This window comes from Papilio machaon, chromosome 5, assembly GCF_912999745.1.
Source record: "Papilio machaon chromosome 5, ilPapMach1.1, whole genome shotgun sequence".
Taxonomy (NCBI): domain Eukaryota; kingdom Metazoa; phylum Arthropoda; class Insecta; order Lepidoptera; family Papilionidae; genus Papilio; species Papilio machaon.
The window spans coordinates 7,911,799-7,934,436 of NC_059990.1; the positions used below are offsets into that span (position 1 = coordinate 7,911,799).

At 39.3% G+C, this 22,638-nt stretch overlaps 4 protein-coding genes across 5 annotated transcripts in view; 2 read left to right on the forward strand and 2 right to left on the reverse strand.

The window, feature by feature from the left end:
* Positions 1–3,055: 3,055 nt before the first annotated feature.
* On the forward strand, positions 3,056–5,191 carry LOC106710581 (tetraspanin-4-like). Its single transcript, XM_045678071.1, has 5 exons — positions 3,056–3,135; positions 3,439–3,630; positions 4,363–4,617; positions 4,745–4,876; positions 4,972–5,191. Exons 1-5 carry the CDS (start codon positions 3,061–3,063, stop codon positions 5,017–5,019), a joined length of 702 nt encoding a protein of 233 aa, XP_045534027.1. The 5' UTR covers positions 3,056–3,060; the 3' UTR covers positions 5,020–5,191.
* A 223-nt stretch (positions 5,192–5,414) lies between these two features.
* Positions 5,415–9,516, reverse strand: LOC106710612. 2 transcript variants are annotated; one of them, XM_014502705.2, is made up of 10 exons: positions 9,387–9,516; positions 8,916–8,978; positions 8,627–8,788; positions 8,294–8,425; positions 7,960–8,036; positions 7,611–7,700; positions 7,124–7,279; positions 6,333–6,460; positions 5,935–6,041; positions 5,415–5,588 (listed from the first exon to the last, which is right to left on the reverse strand). In XM_014502705.2, the coding sequence occupies exons 1-10, from the start codon at positions 9,507–9,509 to the stop codon at positions 5,415–5,417; spliced, it is 1,212 nt and encodes a 403-aa protein (XP_014358191.2). In that variant the 5' UTR covers positions 9,510–9,516. The 2 variants fall into 2 exon arrangements, with proteins under 2 accessions (XP_014358191.2, XP_014358192.2); XM_014502706.2 differs by lacking the exon at positions 5,935–6,041 and having other exon boundaries at positions 5,426–5,588.
* Positions 9,517–10,450: 934 nt separating this feature from the next.
* Positions 10,451–12,778, forward strand: LOC106710603 (CD63 antigen). The gene is made up of 5 exons (XM_045677955.1): positions 10,451–10,552; positions 10,798–10,992; positions 11,307–11,483; positions 11,732–11,824; positions 12,273–12,778. Exons 1-5 carry the CDS (start codon positions 10,505–10,507, stop codon positions 12,492–12,494), a joined length of 735 nt encoding a protein of 244 aa, XP_045533911.1. The 5' UTR covers positions 10,451–10,504; the 3' UTR covers positions 12,495–12,778.
* A 1,867-nt stretch (positions 12,779–14,645) lies between these two features.
* The window catches only part of LOC106710566 (protein kinase C-binding protein NELL2), a 36,708-nt gene continuing 28,715 nt past the window's right edge, over positions 14,646–22,638 (reverse strand). The window contains exons 3-16 of the mRNA XM_014502649.2: positions 21,447–21,597; positions 19,864–20,140; positions 19,641–19,796; positions 19,430–19,558; positions 19,246–19,339; positions 18,815–19,006; positions 18,540–18,659; positions 18,253–18,392; positions 18,046–18,166; positions 17,674–17,895; positions 17,410–17,517; positions 17,115–17,260; positions 16,538–16,687; positions 14,646–16,399 (exon numbers count right to left, since the gene is read on the reverse strand). Of these exons, the coding sequence (XP_014358135.2) occupies positions 16,214–16,399; positions 16,538–16,687; positions 17,115–17,260; positions 17,410–17,517; positions 17,674–17,895; positions 18,046–18,166; positions 18,253–18,392; positions 18,540–18,659; positions 18,815–19,006; positions 19,246–19,339; positions 19,430–19,558; positions 19,641–19,796; positions 19,864–20,140; positions 21,447–21,597 (2,192 nt within the window). The 3' untranslated portion in view covers positions 14,646–16,213. The remainder of the gene's footprint in view (positions 16,400–16,537; positions 16,688–17,114; positions 17,261–17,409; positions 17,518–17,673; positions 17,896–18,045; positions 18,167–18,252; positions 18,393–18,539; positions 18,660–18,814; positions 19,007–19,245; positions 19,340–19,429; positions 19,559–19,640; positions 19,797–19,863; positions 20,141–21,446; positions 21,598–22,638) is intronic.

Here is a 22,638-nt window from a genome sequence, read left to right on the forward strand (position 1 = left end):
GAAGTTCGTGTAAATCAGTGTTTTTTAACCTTTTTTACGATACAATACCTGTGAAGCCTGCAATATTATTGTAAATTCCCTTCAATACCTGGGTGGACGACAAAAAAAAGGTCACCGATTAGTATAGTTATTTGTCGACATTGCTGCTTAGCCTAGCTGTGTGTGGGTTGAGATCTATAAGTTAAAAAACACTGGTATGAACCAAAGCTCAATTCCTTGCTGTATTGTAACGTTGTTATAAGCGACGGCAGCGCCCCCATTTGCTGGTGGCAACGCTATGTACATTATCACCTATTTCTGTTAAATTAACTATCTATTAACATAAAAAAAAAACTAATAAAATGAATTAATATATTCCACTGTTGTTTGATTTATTTATCGTGACATGTCTACACTACAAATCTACCACTACATTTGTTGTATGAAGATTTTTACCTGCCTTGTAGGAATTTAGTGACAATATAATGAGTATGAAATGCCGTATTAAGCGTGTAAGAATTCGAAGAAATTAAATTATTTTTAAAATGTGAATCGAATCCAGAACCTTTATAAAAAGTATACTTTTTGTTTAATATCAAACAACGTGTTAGGGTAATTAGTAAATAAACGTTGCCGTATGACTTAGTAAATGTTGCAAGAAACCGGATGACTTGTATCAGAAGGTCCCTTTAATGTCATACTTGGACCGGTTGTAAGTAGATCTATAAAATCTTATTTGTCGATATCGATTATAATTGTTACAATTATGGGATAGCGTTTTCTAAAGTAATCGTTACCGTTACCTGTTTACCAATCGCATCTTAGTTGACCCAGTTGTGATTACGTTTAAAAAAGTACATACTACAACTGGAGATTGACCCATAGCTTGGGATTTTGGTGGGGCGTCGCGTCGCCCGCCGTTTCAATTCAAACCAGTCGCAATTCTTTCGTCGAGTGTTCACGTCGCTTTACAAATAATAATAACGAAAAATTGTCAATTAACATTGTGGTAATAAATGTGAGAGTGATGATTAAGTGAAATAATTTCCAACAACTACTTCGGATATAAACTGTGCGACGACCTGTTATAAAAAGGTAATTAAGTGTTAATTCACTAAAAAAAATCTGGAATAAAGTAACGATGTTTATAAACAAGACAGTCATCAGTTAGTTTCTGACATATCTTTGTTATTAAAACAGGTTCGAATTACGTTTCGGAGGTGGTGTTAATTTTTTATTTACATAGCGAAGGTACACGTTTTTCGATCGTGTTTTGTTGACAAGTGAAATGTTTGTGGTACAAACCTTGCGTGTGTACTTTCACTTATTGTCTATTAGCGGAAAGCGAATGGATCAGATGGGCCTTGCCTTATCCACCTCACACCTCACCTTGACTGAGTCGCTGCGTCTGCGCAACTTGTGCCACACGAGCATAATATATGCTGCGCGCATGACACAAATACCTACATGTTGATACTAACGCCAAACAATTTTATATAGGTACCGTAGGCATTTTGTTGTTATGTTACAAATTATGTGATATCAGGTCGGACAGTGTCTTATTATAACAAAAATTTGAAATCCTTGGCGTCAGCCACAATTTAAAAAATAAGAACTATCACATAAATACAAATTTAAGGCTCAAATAACCAATTTAAAAAGTTAAAAGTTAAAATATGACATTTCATAATGGTTTAATGTGAATTTAAACCATTCTTAAGAGTTTCTAATTAGAAAACCAAAGGCCTATTATGGTGTTAAAAGCTAGATGAGAGGGAACTTGTTAGTTTTTCTTGTTTGTCTACCTTACGGCTGTCTACCATCGGGCAAACTAAAACACTGATTATATACTTGTACAAGTATTTCATCAATGATAAAATATAACTTTGTAGACATTTATTGGTCACTTGATAATGTGAATAACTTAAAGACGACAAAAATAGTTACTGTAACGGCTAAAGCGTCCCCTATACTACTCTATGTGATGAGTTTACATTACTAAGAGCTACACGTAGTCTAATGTACCGTTTACTCATTTAAATATACAACAGCGCTTTTCTTAAAGTATAGAATAAGAGGTGAGTAAGAGGACCGTAATTAAAACGTATTATTATATTTAGGTGGAGGATCTATGGTACGAGAGGCAGGCATAGGAAATTTTATGTCATGTTTAATATCACTGTGGCCAAGATTATTTTCATTTATTGCAAAAATATTTCCACATGTTTAAATATAGACAATGGTGAATGTAGAACTAATATTTTATCGTATTTGTTTTAGAAAAACACAAAATTTATAATTTCTTTAAAAGGTAAGCAAATTTTTTATTCTTTCAGTGCAGGAAAAGCACTTGCAATAACACATCAGTCATGAATATGTTCAAAAGTCATAGAAATCTAAAACAAATTCCAGGCTAGATGCTTATTTGCTTATGTGGAATAACCAGCACTCGATTTATGTTTATCTGCTGTACGAAATTAAAACTTTTAATACGGGATGTACCGCATTGAATAATTCAAGTTTTGTTCGCTGAATGAGATATTGTCCCAAACATAGTAATTTCGTTTATGTACAATCGGGGAATCTGTCGGTATTCTACGTTAAAAGTCGTTGTTTAAACGTTTTCTACACTTTGAGACGATGACGCGGAATAATAAGCAATACGCAGCCTTAAAATGTGTCTATCGAAATAAAGGTCTGATAGAGGTACAGGAAATTACTTTTTATTATTGTCCCGTAGTTTACGCAACTCACTGCTAACTGGTTATTTGTAAGATAAGACGGAGTTTGTTGCAAGGAACATGCCAATTTTTCTGTAAATGGAATACCGCGGATTACCGCGACTAAACACCCTAAGTGTTTTAATTTTCATGAATTAGAATTTAATTAAATTAGAAAAAATTGTAATAGCTCGTGATTTTTTTTTATGTACTTATTTTTACGCAATAGATTTTTTGCCTTCTTTAGCCTAGAATTATTGACCGATTTATATTTTTAACCAAAGCATTCATACATTAAGTTGGTTTTATTATTATTTTATTCTGTTAATTATTATTTAATATTTTCTTTCAGTGCGCTGGCATGGGTATAGGCGCGATGGACAGTTGCGGCCGTTGTATGAAGGTGTCGCTCATCGCGATCAACATTTTAATATTTGTAAGTATACCTATATTGTTATTTGAACGCATCGTAATATTATTAAAGGATATTCAAATGATTAAATTTTCCGTTATACTAAAAGCTAGTTGATGGTAAAGGATTATAGTAATTCTAAAAGCACACCATAATGGTAACTATTTTATGAAACAGTCATTGAATTTTGTTTAATGACAACTACTAATTAACGCATTGTTTAAACTTCCTTTCAATGAAATTGGTATGAACTTGAGTGTAATCGAAAATCCCCTACAATTAACCAATCAGTCCTTAACAAAAAAACACACTTTTTCTTATTATCAGATAAGCGGTGGTGTGGCGCTGGGCATGGGCACGTGGGTGTGGGTGTCGCGGTCGTTCTCAACCACGCTGATGAGCAACAATATGTTCATAGCGTCGGTGGGGGTGGTGCTGGTTTCGGGCGCCGCTATGATGCTGCTTGCCGTGCTTGGCTGCTGCGGAGCCGCCAAAGAGGTCAAATGTATGCTACTCACGGTACGAAACTATATCTATCTTAACCTATAAAGTTATCTAGAACCCTCTATAGACAAGATTCGTTTCTAATTTTATCGTTTTTATTACTCGGTGATAAAACAGCTTTGTTTAAGTGGAAGAGTCCTTAAATTCGGTTGTAATTTTTTTTTCATTTATTTTAAAGAGTAAACAAATTTTTGCTGTACGTACTAGAAGTTTATTTACTTTAGTTCGTGCTTTCATTGCAATATAGAGATACTAAGATTTTAATCTATACGTTAGTTTCTACCGATTGCAATGCCATGACCTTTAAGTAATGCATTCAAGAACATGCACGTACTTAGGATATCCGTCTAGTAATGTCTGTGTGTAGACTAATACATACATATGTGCACATGCTCGTATTAACATCCGTTATACTTTATGTTCACACGTACGTATAACACCGTGATCATGTACGTACATAACTACATTACGTATCTACATACTACACAAAGTACTACATATTTTGTTACAGAATAAATACGCCTTCATTTAATTCTACTATTAACTAGTCAACTTATACTGCTTGCAATTGATATTTCCTCAATAAAGCCTCCAGAATATTTTTTTTATCACATTAACTATTACAAGTGAAAATGCTAAACTGTTTAATGTTCTTTAGGAGTAAATACTTATTGTATTAGAACCTCAGATATTGTCGCTTGAATGACAAAATAAGTTCAATTTAATTATGTTTCTTGTTTGTTTCAGTACTACATATTGATGTTCATAATTTTCGTGGTGGCGCTAGTGGGCGGCATATTGCAGTTTGTGTTCCGTGAAAAGGTGCACAGTACCCTGGACCGGGAGATGTTCGCCGCAATCCCGTATTATGGCGTAAAACACGAGTACACGCGGGCGTGGGACGACACGCAGACCTTCCTGCAGTGCTGCGGAGTTCGCAGTCATAATGACTGGAACGACAATGTCCCTGACAGCTGCTGCAAGGAAGTCTATCCTGGGAAGGTACAGTCAATAGCAAACTGTCACCGTAAGAGCTATATCTTACGGTGACAACGTAGGGTACAACGGTAGGGTAATTTGCCCGGGAATTATTCGGAACTTAGAATTTACTATCATACATTTGTTGCAGAGATTGGACTGTAAGAGCTCCCCTAACCCCACCACCATGTATACAGACGGTTGTCTAGAGAAGACTATCAGCTTCTTACGTGAAAACGCCGTCAGTGTCGGAGTTACCGCGATTGTAACAACTATTGTTATGGTAAGAATATTTTAGAATATTCTTTTCCCAACTCTCATTCTCATAAAAACATGTGTGAACAGTACATAAAAATTAATCTTTTTTTTTTTTTTTAGTTGCTGGCGTTAATATTTTCATGCGCGTTGTTCGTGAAGATAGAGTGACGATAGTGCGACAGAGAGGACGCTATCAGTATAATTTTCTTGTTTCAATTGACTGAGTGATTGACGTTGTTTGTGAATCAGCTGCGGCTGCGTATGCGGTGTCATAATATTTTATTACATTTTCTAATTTATTTAACAATTAGAGATACGTATGAAAATAAACGGTATTAAGTATTCGTGAAGTTGTTTTTGATTTTTAGAAACCTAAATTTGATAACAACACCTGATTTAACAGTTTTTATTTTAATGTAATACTTCCTGAATTGCACAGAATTCTACTTCATATTTTTTTCGTCGACAGCTACTTCGCTGTGAAAGGAATGACTAGATTAATTAAATAAAACTGCAACAGACATAAACACATTTATATTGTCAAAATTTTAATCACAAAATTTCTAAGCTTTCTTCCTTCTGGGTGGGAACTTGATGGTGTTAGGGCTGCCCTCTTTGTACTGTCCGTTGCGCCGGAACCAGCCGCAGGTGCGGATGATGCAGTCGGAGCTGGTCGTACCCAGCGGCAGCCCTAGCGCGCTTATGCGCTCCAACGTCTGCGTAGGGCCTGATACTATCTGTGGTAAGTTAGTGACAGTAATACTTAAGTATATACTAATACGTGTATCCAAGAGTTCATATATAAATCTTAAATTACACTAGAAACTACATTCCAGTACAAGGCTTTTAGAAGATTATCAAAACAAACGCGGATTTGCGCACAGACAAACATTGGTGGTTTTTCGATAAGCAACATTGGCACTCCAATTTTATTAATTGTATTGATAGATGTATAAATTGGGTGTAATTTGCCATCATTTTGGTGATATTAGAGGAAGATTAGGTGTTGGAGTTTTAAATCTGTTTCTTTTAACTTCAGCTCACTTAATAACCTTGGTTCATGGTTATGATGTGCATACTTACTCTTCCAAAGACGACGTGTTTGTTATCGAACTGCGGCAAAGGTTTGAATATGATATTAAATTGTCCCGAGACTTCATTATCTGACGTTACAACCATAGACAATACACCTAACAAATTCAATAATATTAATTAGTTCGATTATTGCTTGATTTGTTTTAATTCATTCGACGCTTTGGTATCACATAGTTTTCGTTAAGTGGTCAATAAGTTCAATTTAATATAAGAAATCCACAGAATACGTCTGTTTTAGTCTAAATGTAGCAGTTTTATAAGAGATAAAATATTTTATATATTTTGTTTATCGAGATTAACAGAGATTACAGTTGACATAGCAAAATAACTCCAGATTCATAATAACGCCGCTACAAAAAGATTGATTGAGTTATAAATGTGCTTACCGGGTACTGTGTGTTTGAGTAGGAAACTTTCCGGGGTCTCGAAAGCTTGTTTCGCCTCCGCGTGGTAGAAACCGAAGCCGTTATCTTTGACGACGTCGCCTCCCCTGCAGTACAGATCTGGCACGATCCTTGATAATAAATCAATCTTTCTAATATAAATGCGAATGTATAGATGGATGAATGTTTCTTATTGGGTATCCCCGGGCAGCTAAACGCATCTCGCTGAAATTTGGCCTAGATGTAGAACATAGTCTGGAGAACTGGAACTAATTACTATTTTTTTAATTCCGCGGACGGATTCGCGAACGATAGCTAGTCCATTTATAAATGAATTCACATTATTAGTATAAATTATTTATTTTTTTGTTGTAGACGTCATTTTACTTATTGTAAACTAGCTTTTACCCGCGACTCCGTCCGCGCGGAATAAAAAAAATAGAAAACGGGGTAAAACTTATCCTATGTCCTTTTCCTGGTTCTAAGCTACCTGCCCACCAATTTTCAGTCAAATTGATTAAGCCGTTCTTGAGTTATAAATGGTGTAACTAACACGACTTTCTTTTATATATATAGATATTCGTCGTTGACTTCTTGCATATTATATTGAAAATTGGAAAACTTCATTTTCATTATATTAATTTTAGTGAAATGTGGGTAGTTGTGAAAAATCGTATTGAGTTTTTCAATATTTGAAAAAATGCATAATATTCAACTTAACACGTTAAGTGCCACCGTCTGGCCTGGAGAGTACGCTCGAAAAAGTCATGACATGTAATGTGTTAAAAACATACGTAAAAAATCTACAGCCCGTGTATGCGTGTCCTTTGCTGTCACCCTTTACCAGGTTGAGGAACAACTGACAAGTCTTCGGCATCAGGTCCGTGAACAGTTCTATGATCACTTTTCCCATTTTAGAACCGCCGCGGACCCAAATTTCCATTGCAACTCTGAAAGACAAATATGAATAAAACATTATGAGCCTAACCATGGAAAACTTTGATATATGTCAACCCATTTATCGCACGCTGATATTAGACCTTACCAAAAAACATGATTATTGAAATATGATTATGCGCAGGCTTCCGAAATGCGATCTTAACAAAGAAATAACAAAGTTCTTATAGAGGGAGTTTTGGTGATCACGTTGAGGTCTATAATATTAATAACCGACGATCAAAAGGTTAAAACACCTGTTTTACTAAGCAGTATCTAATTGTATTTTTTGAACTAATAAAGTATTACTAAGACTAAGTAGTATTTATACGGAAAATGACTCACTTGGTTCTGTTGACATACGATGGCTTGTCGAATGCCGGATCCTTAATGCCTCGGTCAATCTTTTCTGTTTTAAATAATATGAACGGTAATCTGTAATAAATATAGTGAATGACCTTTCTAGAATCTTTTCTTTAAGCAATTTGCTTTGAAAGAACTTAAAAGAAATAAAATTACTGAAATTAAGTATCATCATCATCTCCCTGGACTTTTCCCACTCATGTGGGGTCGGCACACAAGGTTTTATAAACCTTAAAGTTTTGACTTAAGTTTTTACGGCTGGCTGCCTGCTTGTCGCCAACCCTACTCGGGAGGAAATTATGTATATTTCTTATTATCAATTATAACTTACGATGCCCCTAAAATGAGTTTGTGTTTTGTGTCTATCCAGGCTAAATCTAATTCCTTTGTTAGCAGCTGTTCAGATCTCTGAAATTCAACGTAAAAATTATAGGTGTACAACTGTACAATTGTATTAACAGTGAAGAATGAAAGAATGACGGGATAGTAAAACAAAGTAATTAGCCGCGTACCACCTTTTTTCGTACAGGCACGTTTAAAAGCTGCATCCTATGTCGTCTCAATGTGTACAACATATCCAATACTCCATTGCCCCGATTGTACATTGCTCATACTATTGTATCTTAGCTAGTCGCGCTAGAAGAAAGGGAATCAAGAGATACTACCGCGATAAGTAGCCGGGAGTACAGGTATAAGTTGTCTTTTCGGATGCGGTCGAGCACGCGTTGGCGCTGTTTGCACAGCAGCCGGTTATAGTTGTCGGAGGGAGGCGGCTTCAGCCAACAGTCCACGAAGCCCTGCACATAATGTTCTCCTAGTTACACTATATACCTTTTAGAATATTTGACTAACCGTTGGTTTCAGGGACCAAAATCACTTTATAAAACATATTGTTTTATAAAGTGATTTTGGTCCCTGAAACCTTGATGTTATTGTGCACGCGTAGTTCCTAATCAATCATACTCATATTGAACAAACAACGTATAACATCGGCGTACCCCAGTTCGCTGTATGAGATTAATCTTCTTGATAATTTCTTTATTGACGATCATGTTCTGCTCGAGTTGGCGCGCGTAGTAGTCAAGCCGACGTGGCTTCAGGTACAGTTCCGGGAATAGCTCCGGTGAGCTGTCGTCCACTTTGTGTTTCGCCATTTGCAACTATTCCATACACAAGACGGTCAATGGTTCAAATAAATATGTAATTGTAGGAAAGAATACGGATCAAATAGCATCTTATACTTAAAATCAGCCAAGCAGTTTATGCTAAACAGTATCAGTTAGTTACCTCTTTTTGATGGTTGCACCATTTTGAGTAGAATTCTATAGACAACAGAGGAAATCTTGGAGGCTGAAAAATAAAATTAAGGACTTGAAAATGTATAAAACAAAAAGAGTTTATTGAAAACATCAGTTTAATAAGTATGTGCAGAAACTGCAATAGAAATGAGCACAATTTTTTTAGGACCTATTAAATAGAAGGCTGAATGACGTCGAACGCGATCTTAGAAATATCGGCGTTAAGAGTTGGAAGCAAAAAACCGAAAGTAGACCGACGCGGAGAAATTTACTGGATCACCCGCGGCTGTAACGCCTCAGGTGATGAAAAGGAAGCCATAGAATACTTGTTAGCCAAAATATTTCATCATATTACTTTGAAAGGTCGCCTAAGAACAATGAATGGATTAAGACAGTGCTGTTTCTTTGGTCTTTTATGCTGGTATACTTATAGAATAAATGTAGTGTAGAGCGAGCTAACGAGTTTGAAGACTCTCGGCTTGCGCACGCGTGGTGGCTTGGGACGCTCGGGCTCTGGCGGCGGCGTGCGAAGCAGGGGGTTCTGCAGCAGCTCGTCGCAGTCACGCTCGCGTAATGGGTGCATTGTGATTGTGACTCTGCATACACATAATCGTACATAAAGCAAAACGATTGATAACTTGATCAATGCCACCGGCTTACCCTGTGCGTTTATGGGTCCATTTACTTATATTGTGGATCATTAATTAAATTTTTCTATCAATACCTACTCTGTGATCTTTGATACAAGAGGGAACATCCTAAAGATAAAAATTACTATGAAGTATTTTTAAATTTGTTTAGTATATACTTACGTTTCAATACCGAGTCACGTAACAATAAGAAAAACTTGTCTTTGATTTCAATTTTGAATTTATTCGTTATAGTTACAGCATTACTAAACTGATTTTTTGCACAGAAATTAATTATTATCTTTAAAAATATTAGTAAAAATTAAGTTATGGCTTAAAAACATGTTACATGATGTCTCAAGCCAGACAAATGCCAAAAATTACATGACAAACGGCACAAGTCTTCTATAATCTTCTTTTATACTATTCTTTGCCATAGACGAAATAAAAAGTCCTTTAATGTTCTTTTCATGTTGCAAATATACGTTATACCATTAGCATGCCATAATGCACAATGAAGTGATCAATTACTTAGCTATAATTCCAAGACCGATAATGTTGTATGTACTTCAGTGGAAGGAGGTATTAGTAAAAAAATCAAATTTCCCCAAAGTTTGGCTCAGGCAGAGGCTTATAGGTAACGATCTTGTTTAATGCACTTGTTAATAAGTGAATGTCATATACCCAAATAAAATTGAGCTTTAAGCTCACAGAATATACTGAACAAAGTGGCAATAAAGATACCCAAATTATACAGATTTTGACAAGAAATATTTTATTTCTTATTCATGTCTAATTTCAAATAACTGTCAAAACAAGTCATAAATGACGTGAATCAATTAATTTAGGTATTGCGAAGATAGAATTAGAAAATAATATAAAATATAGAAAATTAATCATTGATAACGATATAAAGCATTTGTTACAAAAATATTGCAACATCTCGAAAATGAGAAGCAGTGGTTTAGTTTTGTTCGCTTGCGCTGGATTATTGTTGGTAAGTACCGTGTTACTTTTAATGTACTTATTACTAATTTTATTACCCTTATTTCATTCAAAAATTGACGAAAAATTGATCACACTGTTTTTGTATAATACGTAAAAATAGTGGTGCAAGTTCAATTCCAGGTTAAAATAGAATTCAAGGATAGAAAATTGAAATTGAGATATTATGGCTTTCGGTAAAGATTTCTTTTTCTGACTTTTCGCTTTACTCCAACTACTTCTTTCTCTTGATACCAGAGTGGGGGCGCCATATTGGGCGGATCTACAGCTTTCACCCTGCTGCGCATGTCGTACTACTTTTGGACAACAGACCTGGGCGTTGAGCTCGGTTCTATCGTGCTGTTCATCACGGGCGCTTTCCTCTGTCTGCCGTCGTGCTGGCTCGCCACATTGGCACCGTACCATAGTAAATCCGTATCTATTCTGGCTACGGTTTGTTAACATATTTGTTTCTTTATGTTTTACAGAACAAGACAAAGTAATCTGATCACCAAATCACAATAGTGAACCAGTGACATTTAGAAAGAAGCATTATGCTCGTTGCTCATTGGTTTGAAAATTATTTTTTTCTTATCCTCTCTAATAATTTGGGTAACTTATGGATTATTTACAATGAGATTACTATAATAAGATGAGTTTCTTGATCTTGAATTTTGTGACGGAAATTATCAATACTTGACGTAGATTTGAATTGTTGACGTTGTTATATTTTAAACTGTTTGAAACTAGTACTTATGGTTGACCAGCTGATGCTGTTGTTGACGACTTCAATATTGTTGCTGTCGACGGGCATGTCGGCCATCACAGGCCTGTCGAAGGCAGTACGGGAGCCGGGCGCGCTCAATGCAAGCATGCTGCGCGCTATGGCGCATGAGTCTGTTGACCCGGCTGTTCGGACCGCCTTTTCCGCTATGCAGATCGAGGTGTTGTTAATACATATATTGATTTATTACTATAACGTTTTTGATGAGAGAAAGGTATATGGTTAAATGTAGTGAATAAATATTAGACGTCGAAATTGAAGGCAAATATTAGCAGGATTTCCAACTTGCTCGATTCAAACGCGTTATGATTTTATAAAGTTTTATGCACCTTCAAAATTACTGGTGTAGTTATTTAGATGCAGTTTAAGTAAAACTGAATAATGTATATAATGAATGTTTTATGATAGCTAAGATGTTGCGGCGTGCAGTCATACGCAGACTGGTACCAGCATCGCAGAGTGTTGCCGCCTTCCTGCTGCGGACGACTTTTGAATGGCAAGGTATTCACTGAATTAAAACAAATGTATCTTCTGTTAATTATTTATTAACCTTCCTTGATCTTTGATCCTACATACCGCGAAACACGATCATTATATAACTCACTGTTCAATATGATTCATTCAACCGCATCATAATTTCTTATCTGCTATAAATTAGTGATGTAACTAACGTGATACCAACTTATAATACTAAGTAACATCTTTGAGTATCCCTCGTCGTTAACCTCGGGTATTTGTATCCCGTATGTAAGATTTTAACAGTACAGTGCTGGTTGATGCTCTTGTATCGCTGATAAGTTAAAAGCATTCCTTACAGTTGATACAATCATGTTACTATTGTGTCAACCGTATGGACTGCTGATAACGGTTTATCACTTTAAATTGATTTCACTTGACTTCTTCACAGGTAGTTTATAATGCATTTGCGCCTAATTTATTTATTTGTCAGAATGGGGAGCAGTGTACCAGTCCGATGCACACAGGAGGCTGCTTGCGCCCAGCACTCGCTGAGATTAGGATGTTCATTAACTCGGTCTGTGTACTCGCTTCCGCCATCATCATCGTCATGGTATTCATTATAAATCTTTGCAAACTCTTTCTTCAACCCAATTTCTTTTTCTCTCAGTCTTTAATGATAAGGACATGTTATGCGGTCGATAGAAAATTATGAAAAAGGAAAGGTCAGAAGATCATCTTAAGGAACAAGACAGTCATGACGGAAACTAGTTGTTAATTAAAAAAGTCTATAAGCCCAATTGAATCTCAAAAATATTAACCCTTCTGTCCATGGTAAATAACTGACAAGAAAAATATCAGAACGATTACTTTTTCGGAGTTTATATTTTCATAGGCCTCAACATTATTTACGTCGGCGTATACATTGGTGTCTAATGCATTGGAGCGTAAGGAGTCCCGCGCGCTGAAGATTTCTCAGCCGCTGCGCATCGCCTGTCTGCATCCGACCTTACCCACATCGGGCATGCAGCAATCCGCCAATGTACCCATACCACCACAGATTTAAATATTTCACATATACATAATAACTTACTTTTCCTCCTTGTAATGTATACAGTTACTACTGTAATTTGCTTTTTGTTTTAAGAATTTGAGATTAAATTTAAAAGTATAAAATTAGAAGAATTATGATGATCAGCTTTTCTTATAATTTTTAAGGTATTTTTCTTAAAGTATTAGTTAAATTTACCTTCTTTAGTTTTTCTTTTAATTTATTTTCTAGTCTTTAGTTTAAATTAATGCAATGTGTGTAAAGTACATGTAATAAATTTGCGCTTTCTCCATTAATATTGGAACTAAACTAGAGAGGAGTTTATAGGGTATAGGAAGGGAAATTTCAAAATTGTAATTTATTTATTAAAATAAATAATAATTATTTAATGATACAACTAAAAACACTTTTTATTTTTCAATGCTAAAAATTTGTAACAAACTCAAAAGTTTTAAAAATAAATCTTTCTCTTCGTTCATTCACACTTTACATCTCATTCACACGTGAACGACAACATCTACATACGTTACTGACTGAATACAAATTACATTAAGTACATACAATAGTTACATTTCCTTTGGTATTTGATGTGAAATCACATTTCGATCGGTACATCGGTGATCGGCGTTGAAACAAATACATTTTATATATTTTTCTATTTAGGCATCTAATTAGATTTTTATTAGTGTTACATTAGTAATTGATTTTAAATAAAACAGATTTCTATATAGGTATGTATATACACAAATTTATAAGCGGGAGGTAAAAACTCAATGTTTCTACGGTAAATTAAGGAAGCTACAGTGAACTGCGACCATTTCGACTCTAAAACATTGAAACAAAGCTTTACAAGTGTTTTTTTGCAAGTTTTCAACACAATACGACATGCAAGCATCAAAATGCTTTAAAATTGATATAATTGTATCTTTTTTATATTTGGTATCTATTTTGGTTATTTCAAAATCAGTGAAAATTATATCTATATTAAACAAATAAAAACTATAATATATTATGAAAAATTTGGTACAACAAGGCGCGCCCGCCGGCGCTACGCGGTCTATGCATGCCACAACAACAGCTAAACGGTTACAACTCTAGGATACAGTTACAAGCGATCGTACTTTTTTAGATTTAGAATTCGAAGATTACATGCGGCGGCGGCGCCGCGCACTCGTCCTAACTACGCGGTAACACTAGGATATTGCTATAACGAGGATAAAACGTCGGGCGCGGCCGGGCGCCGCGAGCGCGGACGGTGCGGGGCGCGCTGCCGGCGGCGCGGCCGGCGGCGCGGCCCGCCCGCCCGCTAATTGGTTAACATTAGGTCTATCTAGAATAAATAGGTGATGTGCGTCGCGCTCAGGGCGGCTCTAGCGCCGCGCGCCGCGGTGCTTGCGGTGCGCGGCTGGTGCGCGGCCCCACCACAGCGCCGCCAGCACCAGCGTCGCCGCCACGTCGCGCCGCGCCCTGCCACACCCACACGCTCACCACGCGGCCGCCTCAACCTCTATCCCACTAGCCAACTCTCGCATGCGCACACGAATCCTGTCTTCTACTTATATTAGCCACGTATTCAATTCATTTCAATTCAAAATAATTAAATATACTAACTATATAGTTCATATTTAGCATTGACCGTGAAAACGACATTAATTTTTTTTAATGCTAGGAATACAAAAATTATACTAAGTGGAGACTATGGAAGCATTAGACAGACTTTTTCGTGTACACATTTAGTCACTACTAGTTACATCTAGTCTGGAGTAACGGACACTAAGGGAGAGGGTGGGTCGGCCGTGTGGAGGCGCGATCAACTTAACAATATTGAAGCTCGCGTGAGTCAAGTTAACTTGGACTATATCTTGCGTTACAAACGTGATGTGCCATCTTGATTACATTTTAAAAATATAATCCAAACACTGTCATATTGCCCTCTCAGTATCATATTTTGCTGTCTGTACCGCTTGGAATACGTCCAAATTAACCTTAAGTAAGATCAGGCTTATAAACATACTTAAAATTTATCTAATCTTACTGGTAGCATTGTGAAACTCTAAGAGTAGAATGTCAGCTCAGCCCTATCTTACAATACGAGAATTAATTGAATATTTACGATATTGACTATTCATTTTATCACAAGCAGTTTCTATATTATTTGTTTAATTACAATTAGTTAATGGATACTTAAAATCGACCCATAACTCGATCTATATCGATCACTGTAATACTTTGTAACGGATTTTTGAATAACGATTACGTCTACAGTAATTCTAGTGAAATAAAATGGAATCGGAAACTTAAAATGATTGTATGAACTTGATGCATGGAAGACTCTATGTAGGAATCATAACTATACCAACATGCTCGTATGTCGTAGCAGTCGTTTAGGGACGTCTTATGCAAATCGACAAAGAAATTACCATGCCTGATCATGACAAGGAAAGTATAAAACATGCAACACAAAATGACGACGAAAATGAAATGAATATGTCTTCGATTTAACTTAAAAAAAAATCGCTCTAAAAGTGTAAATCGTCTAATTATATTAAGCATTTCCGTTCATTATGATTAACGAATTGTGAATTAAATCGAAGACGTAAGCACATAAAGTAATTGTTAATTTAGCAAATGTATGAATGTATAAGAAGAGTGGGAATGGTTACCGATGCACACAACACGCGAGATTGCTCACCAATGTGGCGCACTGCCCGCCCTGCAACAAGCAAACTGCCTTCACACACAGACACAAGATGACACCACATGACACCACATGGCACCACACCGCCGCACAGCGACGAGCGGCGCCGACAAGCAAACGCTTTTTTATGTTTACAATCGTAGGAGGTATTTTATTTTTATAGGGACAAAATCATTGCCACAATTTTCGCTCAATTTGCACATTGCACTGAAAGCACAAAAGCAAAACCGCGCTCATCCTCATCCTGTACACCGGAATTAATTCAGCTTTTATGTTTGCGGTAAGTTATCTAATATTTTATGATATATTAGTTGTTACAATACACACGATTCCGAAGCAATGGTATGAAATGCGAGGTCAGCCATTATTTAAGTATATGAAGCGCATGAAAAAAGCTCAACACAGCACTTTAATATCCAGAAAATCTCTAAGTATATTTAAGAATTATCGTGTAAAAGATATTATTTTACTTCGAAGTAACCACCAGCGTCTAGATTTAGTAAATTTCTATAAACCCTCGGAAACTGTTGACGTCAGGCGGAAGGGAGACGAGGAAATCGATTCCATGGAATTTCCGCATCTTAATGGTTTGTCATTACCGCCGCTTTGAAAGATCCATCACTCCTGCAGGCATGCTGGAGGCCTTCACCTCGGGAGACGCCACTTGATCATTTTATGAAGGAGACTATGTCCTGGTATATGGTGTGACGTGGTGTGGAGCGCAGTGGGGCGGTACCTGGCAGGCGGGGCAGTGCGGCGCGCAGCCGGCCAGCTCGAGGCGGTGCGGCGCGCGCCACGTGCCGCCCGCGTCCGCGCAGCACCCGCCGCCGGCCGCCTCGCATTCCGGCTCCCAGCAGTCCACCTCACCCAACTGAAATCACCAACAATACTACCGTTATATCAACTAAATCTATGCAAGTTTTACTTACGTGTTATAAATTATAGGGTACGTATCTGATTGACGTTAAGCGACCAACTTGTCTAGAGTATAGAGTAGCTAGGTACTAACAAGGCACTCGCAGATCTGGCACTGGTAGAGCCAGCGCTCGCCGCTGCGGAAAGTGACGTGGTGCATCTCCTGGTGCCGGCAGCGGTAGCGCGGCTCGCAGTGCGGGCAGCAAGCCGCCGGCGCGCGCGGCAGCGACTCTGTGCTCTCCAGCTACAATAATGAAACATACAATATAAACTTCACTTATCTTTTACAAGCGCAAAATGCAAAATAAGTAATTAAAAGGTGTAAAAACCGCTTTAGTTTTCACATCGTATCGTTAAGTCGTAAGTTATTAGACAATATACTGTGTCCGTACGGTGTAAATACCACACTAAACATGTTTTTGCCTCATCAGCATTAAACTCATTTATATTACACGTTCGGAATTCGTTCGTTAGAAATCAATTCACGTTCGGCCACCAATTCCGCGTCTTCTCACTTACCATTTTTACGGATTACGTATATCGTGGTCCTTCGAGCCGGATTTTAACATTGCCCAACCATTCAACGAGGTCAAGCCAATAATACCACGACATTCCAAAAAAGCATATACGTCTAACTATATAAAAACTATAGGATGATGATGAATAGTAACCGAAAGCGAAGTGTTGCCGGAGATGTCGCAGGAGCAAGGCGCGCGCACGCAGGAGGCGACGCCCGCAGCGCACGAGCACGTGCGACACCCGCCGCCCTCCGGCCACCGCGCGCCGTCTGCCACCTCGCGCCCTTGCCATAGGCAGCCTGCGTGAACAAACATTATGAATCAGTAAGTACATACATTGGTATATATAATGCCAGACAAAAATGTGTCACGTAGAGATCTATGAAATTATTGTTTAATTAAAAATATATTGATACTATAAAACAGTAGTGAATTGCTTAATACTAACTTAATTGACATGGTTCCGTATCACATTCACACTTGAAACTCCCCTCAGTGTTGACGCAGCGCGCGCTGTTGTGGCACGTGTGCATTCCTTCTGTACACTCGTCTACATCTGAAACGCGTTAAAGAATAAGAGAAGCAATAATAATAAAATAAACGATCATAAGTTATCAATCCTTAAGGATAAAGGAACATAATTGCAGATAATCACAAGCATGCGGTTGAGTGAGTATTCGCAATGCAAATAGAAACTTTAGAGTGTGGGTACCTTGGCAGTGTTCCCGGTGCGGGTCGCGGCGGTACCCGTCACGGCACACGCAGTAATAGGAGCCGGGCGTGTTGACGCAGAGCGCGCGCGGCACACATGCGTCGCGCGCCGCACACTCGTCCTCATCGCGTTCGCACCGCGCGCCGCCGAAACCGCGCGGACATGCGCACCGCTCCGGGCCCGCGCACACGCCGCCGTTCAGGCAACCGCCCGTGCAGATCGCTGCGATATACACACCGACATCATTATATAAAGGACCTGACCTATAAGTCGTCACACTGTAAAATCTGTTCCATGAATAGTGCAATCTGACTGGCAATTAATTAGAGGGTTCCGCTTCCTTACCTCCTTACAAGAATAAATGTAACTTACGCGTGCATGTGTAGCCGTCGCCGGTGTATCCGTCCCGGCAGCGGCAGGTGTAGGAGCCAGGCGTGTTGGTGCACTCGGCGTGCGCGTGGCAGCCGTGCGCCGAGCCCAGGCACTCGTCCACCTGTCACATGCGACACGCTCCGTTACTCGTTTCGTTTGGTGTTCTTATGGCAATCGAATAAGTAATATATGTATGTTAGTGCGTACCTCAACACAGTTGAACTTGTCCCGCCTGGTGTAGCCGGGCAGGCACTGGCACACGTAGCCGCCGACCACGTTAACGCAGCGCGTGAACGAGTGGCAGTGGTGGCCGAATCGCCCGCCCGCCTCCTGGCACTCGTCCACATCTGAAAATATATTATGAAAGAACGTTATTGTATGTCAATAATTTCAGCCAGCATGTGTCAAAACAGTAAGACTAATTCACTTTTTAACTTCAACCGCTTGCTACAAAATTTCAAAATTCACAAAATTTTAAAACGTTCGTTACTCACCTTCACAGGTAAGTCCATCTCCACGAAATCCCTGATTACACTTGCAAGTATACTTTGTATTGAGATTCATACACGTCGCATTCTCGTCGCACGAGTGTCCCATACTGCAGTAGTCAACACCTGTAAAAAGTTATCATGATGCGTGTGAGATTTGATGGACATTTTCACAAAAGTTTGTTATCGTGATGATCATGTCGTTGAGCTTGCAACGTGAAAAAGTCCTGCAATGAACTTTTTTTTTTATTATTATAATGACCATATTACTATAGATATACCTGGGCAGAACTTGCAGCATTCGCCTGGCACTGTGAATTGGTCTGCGGGGTCGCAAGGTAGCGGAGGGCAGGCGGTGTCCGGGTCGGTGCGCGTGCACTGCATGTTGCCGTCGTGACATACGCACTCCGCGCATTCCTTCGGCGCGTACCGGTCTCCGTGTTCGTACAACTCGCCTTGCAGCAGACACCTTCCTGTGATTATTGTACATAGAATGTTAATTCTATTTTAGTAGTTTAAACACAGCAACATAAACTTTAGTCGCAAATAACCAAATTTATTTTAAGAAGGTCTTGTATTGTTTATGGCTCTATGGCTTTGTAGTTATTAGGATTTATAGATTAACAAATAATAACAATTTAAAAAACTTAGTAATTAGTTTGGAAATAATTATATTATTTAACATTATAATATTGTAGAGACAAATACTAACTTAAACACGTAGGACAACATTCTCCTGGATGCAGGACTGGATTCTTACATTCTACTCTATCACACTCTACTGGCCTGCACGTTATTTCGCCGTGCTGCAAACATAAAAGTCAAAATTATTCGATAGAATTTGTAAGATCTACACGTCACCATTTCGAAGAATTCTGTCATACAAAGAAACTTACCACACAGGAGCAACGATTACAGTCTCTTTGCCACGTGGCGCCGTCGGCGTGGACCGTACCGTTGGAGTAACACGACTTCTGACAGTCGCACTGCTCCAACCGTGCCAGTCTGGCCTCAGCACCAACCAACTGCAATTTTATTCATTTCACACTATTGCTGTTGCTCTTACTATATACATACAAGTTAGATAATATGCTCAGGAAATCTTACCTTAAGTGAAAGGTCATGGATGTGCGACGTAAGTTCTTGCACAGTAGCCTGCAGTAAAGCGAATTGACCACACGTGGGACATTCTGAATCCAATCCAGGACATTGGACCAGGTAACCGTGAGGTCCACTCACTAATCTCACTTCTTGAAGAGTACCCTTAAATTATGAAAAGGTTAGATATTCTACTGACTGGAAATATTTTGTCTAGATTAATTTTCCCTACCTTGAAAAGGGAATGCTTGCTATTCCTCTGCCCCACCCAAAGCGCGAGTTGGGGCTGGGAGAAATTGCGATCGGGCGGTGGGATGAGGCGACGGTAGAGCGGGTGACAGTCGACCAGCAGCGTGGCCTGTGCGCCCGATACTGTCAGCGCCAGCCGATGCCATGCGCCATCCGCCAGCCGGAAGGGGAAGGTCTCGACGCGCGCCGCCGCCGCGCCCGCTGCCACGTAGTGCAGCCGTACCTCGTCGCGGCGCCCACTCGACTGCACCTCCAGGTACCTGTGCACCCACACTGATGCAATACATGTCGCTACGTGCGCGACCGCCGCCTCCTCGCGAACTGTTCCGAGGTACAAATAAACAAAGCAAATAACACACATACTCGGAAGGAGGACGCGACCGGCGGCGAGCGGACCTCGGCTCGCTCTACATCTCAATATCGCTCGGTCAGGATGGGGGACCATGTACCTCGGAACGAATCGCGATCCGTGACGACCGAGTCGTCACTGCTTATCCGATTGATGGCTATAAATAAACAGAACGCGCCTCGTTATGTGTCTGTATTGGAGCTCCGAGGGGCTTTCGATATCGAAAGACGTTGAGCTCCTCGAGTGACCTGAGAGCGACGTACCGAAGTCGATCGGTTTATCCAGACACAATACGAGATGCACAACACGGAATCTCATGTCGCTTGGAATGTAAGTGCTGACGAGCCCCGCGGCACCCCCTCGGCGCGTGGCCCGCGGCCGACTGCAGAACGTCGAACACTAATATTCAGGTAGACATTGAGACGGATCGTGAGGGGGGTCGGACGGATACAGAACACAACACGTCAAGACACATAACACAAGACGGTAGACGGAGAGGGCACGGGGGGACACATGCAAGTCGGCCCGCCCACGCACATACACGGACATGCAGAGGTAACAGAGAACGCATAAAGTCAACGGATGGGTCGAGGAGGACATTCCGAGGCACAGGACATTCCAAGATACACGATTCTCCCCTGGCGCGCGCACGCAAGCGGCCGGCGCGCGGCGGCATGCGGCGGCGTGCGTGCGCGCGCAGCGATGTTGAGATCTAGAACTCACCGGAGCCGCCGCCGCGCCCCCGCGCCGGCTGTCACCGGGCCCTCTGGCGCCACCCGCCCTCGCTCTCGGCGGTCATGTCGCTCTTCTACTCCTAACCGAATATCAAATTAGTTGTCAGTATTAAACTTATTTCTTTGTTAACATTTCATGTGAAAAACGAAAGACAGGCCGCAAATCAATGTGCCAAGATATCGGTATTCTGAAAAAAAGTCAAATAGATTGGATTGTCTGTACCTACAGCAAAATACAACCTTGATCAAAATGCGGACATTTACTTACTCTTAATTATCAAATCAAAATTTATGGTAGTGACTATAACTGATAACAATTACTTTAACTCGTTGACCGAGGACTTTGACTTACCTAATCCTAAAACTAACATGCAAATTAAATTAAAATTAATAACATGCATGACTGTAACATCGAAGTGACTAACAAAATATAAAAGGAGAATGAGCTGCGCACAGTAGGTATGGGTGAGGTGTGAATGGTACCTGTTGTAGCCGTGGGAAAATGAGATTATGGTGCCGGAGTTGGCGGGCTCCTGGCGTAGCGTGGCCAGGATCGTAAACTCCGGCGAGCGGCGCAGCAGCTCCGCGGCGCGCTGGAACGTCGCTCCCTCTACCTGCAGCGACCGCGAATCACCTGCAATCATACCCACTCACGTTTTAGAAAAGGGCTAAAAGTTAGCGCTGTCAAAATCGACCACTATACGACAGTATCTTTGAGGTTATTCGCTTGGAAAGAACGCCTACGCTAGCGGTAGATTTCTCTTGGTTGGCTTGATAAATAGGCTGCTAAAAACCTTGCAAGAATTTAAAGCACCAATATAGTTAAATACTGCAAAACATTAAACTTGTGTCTCAGATCACAAAATTATTTTATTCACAAGTTCTAATTCATAGTTATTCGTATTTATTATGATATTTTGTTTTAACTAGTTATTAATGTAGTATTAATTATCTTGGCACGCCGCCTGGTCCGAGTAAAATGGCCCAGAGCACAATATTACTGTAGCTACAGTAATGTCTATCTTGATTATTATCGAAATTTATAGCACTGCAGCCAAGAAAGGTTGAAAATGACGTGATCCGCTAGAGCGCTTTAATTGGGTAAACCTCGAATTAAGTTATCACCTTTTATAAATTCATTTCATAAACTGATAAAGTTTACCTGATGTGGTTAATATTACCATTTGGACTTTTCGTTTCCGTATTGGCGTAATAGCTATAATATTATTTATACTGAAGTTGCGAGTGTAGTAAATAAAACCATGTTGTTTTTATTCAATAATTTGATACTGAATTATCTTACAAATAGGTCTATCTTTCGATGATTAGTTACGAGTAGTAGCATATAGTTAGTACTTATAAATGGTTAATATGATATGTAATGGCAATAAGAATACAAGTTCGCTTAAAAGATTACCCGAAACATCAAAGGCTCTATGAAATATTTATTACGGTGTGATTTAAATCTTTGGGTAGGGCGAGGGATGACGAAATAATATCACACATGAATGACGTGATAGCCTCCCGCGGTGAGGGTAATTTGTGTGTAGGGACCAGAGAAGGGACAGCGCTCAGCCGCTCCCTGCAGAACTTTACAATTGTTTCAAAATACAAACGGATTTTATACACTCGAAATATGAAACATAAACCTCGTATAGTCAATTACTGGTGTATT